This window comes from Prunus mume, linkage group LG2 (genome assembly GCF_029339155.1).
Source record: "Prunus mume cultivar Tortuosa linkage group LG2, ASM2933915v1, whole genome shotgun sequence".
Lineage (NCBI taxonomy): Eukaryota > Viridiplantae > Streptophyta > Magnoliopsida > Rosales > Rosaceae > Prunus > Prunus mume.
In genome coordinates, this window is record NC_142699.1 from 11,513,378 (window position 1) to 11,523,646 (window position 10,269).

Consider the following 10,269-nt stretch of genomic DNA (forward strand, 5'->3'; position numbering starts at 1 on the left):
ACTATAGAACGAGGAAAGGAAAAATTCAAATCGAAAACAAATTGCTTTTGGACTTGGGGAGAAATCTTCATCCCTTATAATTTAAACTGTTGCTTGTACTAAAAAAAAAGATCATTTCACAAGTCAATGAGGTACACCATTGTTTCTAGTAGCGCGTAAGTTATCATTTTACCAGCTTGAGCAACCAATCTTTTTTGGTCGTTGAGAAGCTTATATGATTATTACTTTGAAGCAACCTTTTTATAGTTACACCCATTTCGAACATCAACAAAATTGATTTCGCACTTCACATTGGATTTTCTAATGTCCTGCTTTAACTTTTGCACCTGCCTGCTCTACGTAAATATTCAATTATATTTATATAAGAAAAGAAATTTGTAAAGCGTTAGGCAATTGTTCGGAGCATGCTTTACTTAGCAATCGTAATTTTATAGCACGCTGATCATAAAATACAAAGACCCAATCAATTCATTCACACTCATTAATGCATGCAACATGATCTCTTTTTTAATCTACCAATAATAACGTGCCAACAAAGCAACAAGCCAATTGAAGCCAACAACTAAAGACCAGATCACTTGCCGTTTGTTTGACCCAACCCCAAGACACTTGACCGTTGCTCACGGCGCCAAAATCCAACAGACAGCCTCCTGCCATATCATATAGCTCACGAGAAAGATTTTGCCCCCAATATTTTCCGATTGTCTATGATCAGAAAACTTTTTCTTAAAAAAGAAAATATTTGTCAGAGCGTCGTCGTATTGTAGCAGCCCTACAGGCTATGGTCTTATGGACACCACACTATTGTCCTATTATCCCCTAGAGGACGAAACCCCAAAACTAGGAGAGAGGCACCGCCGAATGAGAAATTTGGGAATTTGGGAAATGACCAATATGTCCTGACCTACCCGCTCTTTCTTATTCTTGTTGCTGGTTGGCCAAACCCCACCCAGACAAAGAAAAAGTAAAAAAGTAAAACACACTATTTTCCATTAATTATTAGGAGAGACAGACACAAATAAAATAGAGAAAAATAAAAGAAGAAGAAAAGAGAGCGCAGAATCAGAATTCTCAGAATGTGATTTGTCTATCGCGGCAATATCTTTCCTTTGTTTAATCATTGCTGCCCTTTAATTTCCTTGAATCTTTTCCTTCCTCAAAAATCAAAAGCCAGAGTTGCTTTCAGTAAGCTTTGTTCTCACTGTCTCAGTTCTTTACTCTCTCTCTCTCTCTCTCTCTCTCACTCTTTATAGCTTCAAAACACATACCCAACAAAGCAAGTTCTGCTGCTATTCTGCCATTCTCATTTTTCTTCTTTTTCTTTAGAATTTTAGTTGAGGGGCAGAGTTGTGAAATGGAGAGAAAGCAGGGGTTTTTTTCGGCTTTGAAAGAGGAGGTGGTGAGGGGGTTGTCGCCGGGGAGGTCCAGGGCGAAAAGTCCGGCGAGGAGTGGGTCCCCAGTGTCGAGTTTGCTGAGGCGAAGGAGGAACCACCACGTGGCGCCGCCTGAGCCGTTCATGATTCCGAGATCCGGGAGCTTGAGGCCCGCGGAGGCGTTGTCGCCGTTGAAGGAAGGGCCGGATGGGACGGACGGTGGAGATTCGAGGATGGAGGGGAAGTGGGGCCACTGGATGAAGGGACAGCTGTGCAGGGCTCCTTCGGTTTCGTGCTCAGCTTACAAAAGGTCGGATCTGAGGTTGTTGCTTGGGGTCCTTGGTGCGCCGCTCGGCCCGGTGCACGTTAGCACCACCGAACCTTTGCCTCACCTTAGCATCAAAGACACTCCCATTGTTAGTACTTCTCTTTCTCTCTCCAAGCTACATCCTTTTTTGCAATTAAATTAATTTTCTGCATGTTGAAATGTTAAATTTTCCAAATTGGGGTCTGAAGTTATGACTTTTTTTGATGAGATAAAGTTTATGACTTTGGCAGCTATAAACTTGTCGTAGTTTATGTTCCTTTTTATGAAGATTAATGCTTTTCTTGTTTTGGGTTGGTGGGTTTGTGAGTTATTGTTTGATACATTTTCCAGTTCCTGAAATGAAAGAAAAGGCTCATCAATGATTTTCCTGTGCATGCTTGATTTTTTAATATAAAATTTGGTAGGACATGTTGATTATTTCCTTGAAATTTTTATTCAAAGTAAGTTACTTTGATTTCACGCGTATTGATTTGATTAACATGGAGGAAAAATTTAAAGAAAAAGATGGTAAGCAAACCAACTTGATGTTGAGCACTGTACCTCCCTTTTTCTTTTTTTAATACTAAAAATACTCTGCACAACTGGTTTAGATGGCCATTCTTTTCTACCAATATACACTGTGTGCAGCATTTTCCTTTATTCCTTTTTACCACATATACCGCCTTACAATCCGCATGAACTCATAATGTAGTTATCAATTACTTAATGCATTTTAAAGGAACTGCACTGGAATGTTGAATCTGAGTATTTGATACCCATTTCCCAGTATATCTACAAATTTGAAATGTAAGGATGTGAGAATGTCATTTCTGCATTTACTGTACAGGATCATGACCTTTATTCATCCTTCATTTCAGTTTTTGGAGACCCTCTCAACATGATTTTGTAATATCTATTGCAGGAATCTTCATCTGCTCAGTATATATTGCAGCAGTATACGGCAGCATCAGGAGGGCAAAAGCTTCAGAACTCGATCCACAATGCTTATGCTATGGGTAAGGTCAGAATGATAGCTTCAGAGTTTGAGACTGCCAACAGGGTTGTGAAGAACCGGAATTCCTCCAAAGCAGCGGAGTCTGGTGGCTTTGTACTGTGGCAGATGCATCCAGACATGTGGTATGTGGAGCTTGCACTTGGTGGCAGCAAGGTTCATGCTGGTTGCAATGGACAGCTTGTGTGGAGGCACACACCTTGGCTTGGTGCACATGCTGCAAAAGGCCCTGTTAGACCCTTGCGACGTGCACTTCAGGTAATGTGCCGATCCAGTTTTGTTTGGCTCAGTTTTCTTTTTTCCCCAATTCACGATATAATTATTGTGCTTAATTTATTTCTCTTACAGGGACTTGACCCAAGAACCACTGCCAGCATGTTTACCAATTCAAGATGCATTGGTGAGAAGAATATTAATGGGGAGGAGTGTTTCATCCTCAAGCTTTCTACGGATCCTGTGACACTGAAAGCCAGAAGTGAAGGGCCTGCAGAGATCATTAGGCATGTTTTATTTGGCTACTTCAGCCAGAAAACAGGGCTCCTTGTACACTTGGAAGATTCCCATTTGACCCGCATTCAGAACAATGGAGGTGATGCTGTCTACTGGGAGACCACAATTAACTCATTTCTCGATGATTACAGGCCGGTTGAGGGAATTATGATTGCTCACTCAGGACGTTCGGTAGTAACTTTGTTCAGGTTTGGAGAAACTGCATTGAGTCACACCAAGACCAGGATGGAAGAAGCTTGGACAATTGAGGAAGTGGCATTCAATGTCCCTGGCTTGTCAATAGACTGTTTCATCCCCCCTGCTGAGCTAAGATTTGCTTCTATGAGTGAAACCTGTGAGCTCCCTCAAGGTCAGACTGTAAATAACACCATGGCAGCAGCTGCGTATCGAGCCAAAGTTGCTTCACTCGAGAGGTCTCATCAAGGCAATGTCAATAATGTGATGTGGAAGATGGATGCTTAGGAGAGAGAGGAAGGCCAGATTATTCCACGAGGCAAAGGGTCTCTAGTTGTATGGACTGACACTATCAAAGGTAGGTTTTGGTAACATAGGGGAGCTGAGTTGAATGCAGAACTTCTGCGTTGGATCAATATATTTTCAAACTTGTACATAGTGAGTGGACGGTCGTCCTTAGATTTTCTCAGGTGCCTGGAAATTTTTTGTACTCGAGCAGAGTCGGGGCTTGGGTTTTTGGTGGAAGATTGAGCTGTCTAAGGGAGCTCATTTACTGACGAGAATATCATGGAACACTTCTCTTGAGATTCTTGAATACTTCACACTTCTCTTGAGATTCTTGAATACTTCAACTATGTGATGGCCTTCAACACGGTACCTGCAGATCAATTACGATTTATGTAAAATTCATATTATCTAGGCTTTGATGCAGATTTGTACTTAATTTCAGCTTGACTTGAAGGTTTTGCATTGTACCTTTTAATGGCATGAAGTCTGAAGTGATAGTGCAGTAAGATCAATACACAAGCTGGATTTTCTTCTTGGAATTGAAGTTAGACTATCAAAACAGAACTAAAATAGAAGAAGAGGCAGATGTGTACAAGCAAATGTTGAACTCATCCTTTCTTTGGGAGGATTTGTCTGATCAATCAAAGCTAAAAAATTTCGACCGCAAACTTTCGAGTTATGTAGTTTGGGCCAGTCTAAACGATCTCAATTTTCAACACTTGTCTAAATGATCTCAATTTTGACCACGTGATCCCAACTTGGGCTAGGCAACTATTTTACATTCTGATTATTTAGACTCATGTCTAGCCCGTTCCCCAGCCCACAGAACTTTAAGCCCTTTCACTAAATTTGATCAATTCATTTTATGTCCAAAATTTCCAACTTTCTTCTATTAATTTCTTTTATATATATATATATATATATATATATATATATAGTCTCATTTTATTAAGGGATCCCTCAAATAATTTTATTTGAGGGACATCCTTTAGGGTACCCTATAATTTTCTTTTCCAATGATCCAAATAATCTATTTTTTAGGTCTTCATTCATAAATCATCTTTACAAAAAATTAGACAAATCGGAAACCGTTTCAACATCCAATTGTGTCCTACAAAATCAATGAACATGGTGCTTCAATAAAGTACTAAAATTTCAATAACTTCAATTGAATGGTCAAATGATATTGGATTCAAGTGATTTTTTGTATAGATGATCTTTGAATGCTTATCTACAAAATAGACGGTTTAGATTAGTGAAATATAATCCGAGTGAGCCCTATAAGGGTGTCCCTCAAATAGAGGGATCCTTCAATAGAAGCTCTATGTATATATATATATATATATATATATATAAACAAGTGATATTCTATGGAAATGTAAGGGTACAAGTTGGATGGGAAAATTCGATCAAACCAATTCCATTCCTAAAATTTCTGATTTTAGCAAGTTCAAATTAATTTTGACATTCGAAAGTTCCGAAATCCGAAAATTGAATTGGAATTAGAATGTATCTAGAGATTTAAAAAAAAAATGATTCTGAAATATATTGGAGTTTCAAGCTTGTAGTGCACACAGTTACTAATTTCATGTTGAACTAAATATAATTTAATGACCAGATAGACATAGAAAAGTTATTTTATAAAGGATAACAATATCTAAGTACTAGCATTGTTTGGATGGAGGAATTGAAAATTACATAGAATTCTAAAATGACGGAATTTATATTTCCATCATTTCAATTTCTGGTAATTGAAGATTTCAGTGTTTGAATTTATGTATATTGAATTTTGTAAATAACATAATTTCGTAAATGGCACTATGAAAATAATGAAATGACTCCTATTTTGGTAGAAATTAAGGGAGGTATATCCAATTCTAACTTTTAAAGACTTTTTTTTAAGTGAGTGACTTTCCTAGAGTTGACAGATTCTTAATGGCTTTTATATACTTTATAAAGTTAAGTGACAAACTTTCATACACTTTTGTCATAGAGTTTTATAGACTTTTAAATACTTATTTTTATATTTATTTTACGAATAGCATTTATCTTAATATGTTGAATTAACTAGTTGTTAAAGCCTAAAAAATCCCAGAATGGGCCCAAATATATTTTCGGCCCAATACAACACCAAGCGGAAAATCCTTATTTGAGCAATATGCCACGCTACAAGCTTAAATGGGTCAAAGCCAAGCGAATACCTGAGGCTTGCTGAGTGGGTTGTGGTATAGATGGTTACGAGCATTCATGAGGCCTATTGATAGGCCAATAAGTGGAAGTTTTGGGCTGTTTGAGAGCATCAAAATTCGAGTCCCATTTCTTAAGCCCAAACATATGGGTAAGCATGAGAGAGAATAAGTGGCCTAATAGCTTAGGAAAATATCCAATGGCTAGCAAACACTTGAAGAAATCCCACATCAGCAAAAATATCCAGCACCTTGATCAAATAGGTGTTTCCAGCTGAGCAAACTCACAGCCGCTTGAAACATGTAGGGTGTTTTTGTTCCAAAGAGTGACGAATAGGGCTTGGGCTGCCGTAAGAAGACAATGAACAAAAATTCCCCAAAAAGCCTGAGTTCCAAACCAAGCTCCCTTTTATAAAATCTGATGAGACTTTAAAAAACACTTTTAGGTTCATCTCACTAACACCAAATAAGTATGATAAATCGATTAATGGCTTAGCATGAGGAGCTTGTGGCATGGGAGCAAAACCATCATGAGTTTAGCATGAACAGAGAGAGATAAGCGTGAGTTTCTTACAGTGAACAAAGGGTTAAAGTGGAACTGAGGAAAATTAGATAGATTTCTTTCCTAAGGGAAGAGGAAAAAAACGAAGAGAGAATTGGGTGGCTTGAGTAAAATTCCCAATTTGTTTGACAAAGCGTGGTCAAGCCTTGGATGAGTTATTTTGCTAGGTAGAAGAAGCATGGAGGAATAGGGCTCAAAATTGCTGGGTTTTGGAAGCAAGAGAGGAAGCTTGCTCTCTGGATGTGGATTGAGTGACTTTCCAGTTGCTTGACAAAGCTTGGTCAAGCTCTAGATGGGTTAGGTTGTGGATGGTTTTCTGGGTAGATAAGGCTCTCTTTTATAGGCTTGAAGAACCTTAATTTCATCTAACTTTTCCTTTCCCTTTTCATCGTTTCTTCCTACTTGATCTAATTTGGTGAAATTCTCCTATCCAAGGAGTATGGGTAAGGAACCCTTTGTGGTTCTAATAGTTTGACGCAGCTGGACCTTCCCATAAGGGGGGAGGCGCCACCTGCTTTCTCTCATGATTTTCAAGATGGAGCTTGCAGAGGAAAAAGAGATGGGATAAGTTCTTTGTCCGATGGGTATTCGTCTCTCACACATGAATTTCCACTGGTTCTTGCCATGGTTCCTTGTTTGACCGTCTTGAAATCCTAGCAAGGATGGAGCACGATGCCAGAATTTTTATAAGGCTTTGGGCTAGGCTTGTATGTACATTGTTGAGTTATCAGCGTGTTATCTCCAGCATCTAATGGGTTTTCGTCAAGCTGCTGGAAGTGTTTTTGACAAAGTGTTTGGGTGCTCTAATTAACATAAGGTTTTCTAAACAAGCTATTGTATTCTTTCTAAGGCATTGGGTTATGTTCTCTCTGTCTCTCATGCTAGCCCATGTGTTTGGGCTCAAGAAATAAGCTTGAGTTTTGGGGCTCCCAAGCAGCCCAAAACTTCCATTTCTTGGCTCATCAATGGGCCTCATGAAAGCTTGTTACCATCCATACCACAACCTACTCAAGCAAGCCCTGGGCATTTGCGTGGCTTGAGCCCACTTAAACTTGTAGCGTGGTTGGGTGTGAAATAATAATTTCCTGCTTAACATGGCATGTCAATCGGCGTGTTTTAATTTTATCATCCTTGAATAGCGGCATGATGCTTGACGAGGTAATTAGCATGGGCTCGTAGAGTTAGTGCTTATTTCAACTCTTAGCATGAGAGATTGCATATTTATTTGGCATGACATGTGGTCATGACTTGTGCAAGCATGAATAAGGAATTTGCATGCTCCGAACCGAGTCTTTTTCTTATTAAGGCATTATGTTGGGCCAAGAATTTATTTGGGCACAACTCTGAATTTTTGGGCATCAACAAAACAAAATACCAATAGCCTAGCCCAGCATCGTGGAAAATATCCAGCATATCTGTCAAAACCATTAAAACCAAATAAACCCATGTGCTGGTCACCCTTTTTGACTAGCACCCTTACCCATTCTTTCCTCTTCAAGCTTTGGTAAGAAAACAAGAAAAAAAAGTGGGTGGCTCCTCACCCACATGGAGAAGTCTAATTGCCTGAGGACCTTGGAACTCCAAAAAGCTTCATACCAACATGCTTGGGCTAGAGAATTTTCACCAAATAAGATGGAATGGAAGAAAGTGAAGGAAAATAGGAGAGGGTGGCTTGATAAAATTAAGTTTTCAGTGCCTATAAAAAGAGTCACTTTCTACGCAGCAAAGACAACTTACCTTGGTTGCTGCAAGCCTCCCAGCAACCATGAGAATTCATTGAGGCAAGCATCCCCTCTGAAACCCTTTAATTTCATGCTTTGTTCTTCCATCTTCCTCATTTCTCTCTTTCAAAACCCACATCCAGAGAGAGCAAGCATCATCTCTCATCTCTGAAACCCTTCGATTTCAAGCCTTATTCTTCCCTTGCTTCTTATTTTCTCTTATGTCAAATCATCCAAGAGCTTGACGAAGCTTTCGTCAAGTTGCTGGAAATATGCTAAAGCCATCCATGCTTCCATCTTATTTCTCTTTTTCCATAAACACACATCCATAGAGCAATCATCATCTCTCATCCTTAAAACCCCTGCAATTTCGAGCCATATTCCTCCATCTTCTCTCATCTTCTCTTCTGGAAATCGCAACTCTTTCTTTCTCTCTCTCTCTCTCTCTCTCTCTCTCTCTCTCTCTCTCTCATGCTAAACTCATGAATGCTCAACTCTCATACCACAAGCTTCTCATGCCAAGCCAATAATTTATTTTTAAGTGACTGTTGGTTTCATTGGTAAAGAAGACCAAGGAGTTTCCTAAGGCTTAGCTACCCTTTCGAAACACTCTTGGGGTATGATTCTTGAACTCATACTCAAGGGGCAATTTCACACATGTTTCTCTTTTCGGAAGTCCAAGCTCATCCGTCAGGCTGCTAGAATAAAAAGACCCACACACCAGTCGGCATACATGGAACAAAAAATAAGAAAAAAAAATAATTGGATACAATTACGTAAAAGCAAAGAATAGTTCTCCTTAACATTAGAAAATGATAAAAATGACAAAGTACATTTGAAAATGAAAATACCATAAGGAAATAATTGGTGTTCAGCTAGCCATGATTATGTTAATATATATATAAAAGCTAGCCATGATTCATTTCAACGACAGTGAATAAACCATAATACAAATTCCTTTTGAAATTCCAATGCTCATTACTGTTGATGAGAATAGAAGAAAAACATTCAAGATTTTTTACTAACCTGAAGGATGTGGATGACAAGATGGGATACCAAAGTGGAGCCTTAATCATGAAGAAAAAAGATCTCTCTGCTACTTGATATAACGAGGGAAGAAAAAATGGGAGACGTTTTGTTTTTATCTTCTTAGCTTCCCAATACTTTCATAAAGTTTGATGTAAATTAGCAAGAATTTTGATAGTAAGAATTAGTTTTTAAAGTATTGAAAAGTCATTTATTTAACAAAGTTTTTAAAAGTCATTAACATTTTAGATACCTCAAAACTTTTAAATACTCTTTAAAACTCATAATTGAATACAACTAAATTTTTAAAGACCATTTAAAAGTCACAATTGAATATCTTCAGACTTTTAAACTCATTAAAAGTCATTAAAAATTAGAATTGGATACACCCCCAAATTTGGGAATTCGATGCCTTAATTTTCATGATTTTTTCCGCGCGTTATTTAATAAATTCCACGTTTTCTTTGCCAAACAAGGAAATTGTCAATTTCTCATCTTAAATTCCTGACTTTTAGTTAAATTCCGAGTTATTTTCCCTCATTCAAACGGAGGGTAGTTTTCCAAGCTTATGATATGAGTTTTTCAATTTTGAGTTAATTTTAATTCTTCAAATAGTTGGACATGTTTAGAATTTTGAACTAGTTTTCAAAAATTTCCACACACAAAATTCGAAATATATAAGTTTCAAAATATTCCAAAAATTCCGAGTTTTCTGAATTGGAATGGGTATTGAAATTTCGAAATATTTTGGAATGAAATTGGACTATAATTATCTTTCAGAATTTTTTTGAATTGCAATTGGAATCCCGTGATTCCAATCCAACCTGTCCGAAAATCAGCCATAGCGAAATATCTTTTGAACGTTGAAAGCAAATGGACAATTTAACGTTCTCTCAAAGCCCGCAATATAATTTTGTCGCATCTGGATTTTCTGTTAGTCTTCATCATCATTACGAGCTTTAGAAACCAAGGCAGCTATTTTCCACGCCAATCGTACGAACAAGAAATAAACTAAACAGCAACAACACATATGTATGTATGCAATGCAATGCATCCCAATCCCCAAGTGCACGAGTCTTAGGATTAATTAAGCATATTGTTTAATCCTCA

At 38.0% G+C, this 10,269-nt stretch overlaps 1 protein-coding gene across 2 annotated transcripts; it reads left to right on the forward strand.

Annotated features, from left to right (window-relative positions):
* Positions 1-956: 956 nt before the first annotated feature.
* On the forward strand, positions 957-4,203 carry LOC103320396 (uncharacterized). 2 transcript variants are annotated; one of them, XM_016792552.2, is made up of 4 exons: positions 985-1,185; positions 1,327-1,789; positions 2,603-2,950; positions 3,041-4,203. In XM_016792552.2, the coding sequence occupies exons 2-4, from the start codon at positions 1,355-1,357 to the stop codon at positions 3,662-3,664; spliced, it is 1,407 nt and encodes a 468-aa protein (XP_016648038.1). In that variant the 5' UTR covers positions 985-1,185; positions 1,327-1,354; the 3' UTR covers positions 3,665-4,203. The 2 variants fall into 2 exon arrangements, with proteins under 2 accessions (XP_008220295.1, XP_016648038.1); XM_008222073.3 differs by having other exon boundaries at positions 957-1,789.
* The last annotated feature ends 6,066 nt before the right edge of the window (positions 4,204-10,269 follow it).

Bases quoted from the DNA above. Each gene is read 5' to 3' on its own strand.
- LOC103320396 (XM_008222073.3), top strand. From the start codon at position 1,355: ATGGAGAGAAAGCAGGGGTTTTTTTCGGCTTTGAAAGAGGAGGTGGTG. The intron at 1,790-2,602 runs GTTAGTACTTCT...TATCTATTGCAG, and splicing joins GCATCAAAGACACTCCCATT to GAATCTTCATCTGCTCAGTA. The intron at 2,951-3,040 runs GTAATGTGCCGA...TTTCTCTTACAG, and splicing joins CCTTGCGACGTGCACTTCAG to GGACTTGACCCAAGAACCAC.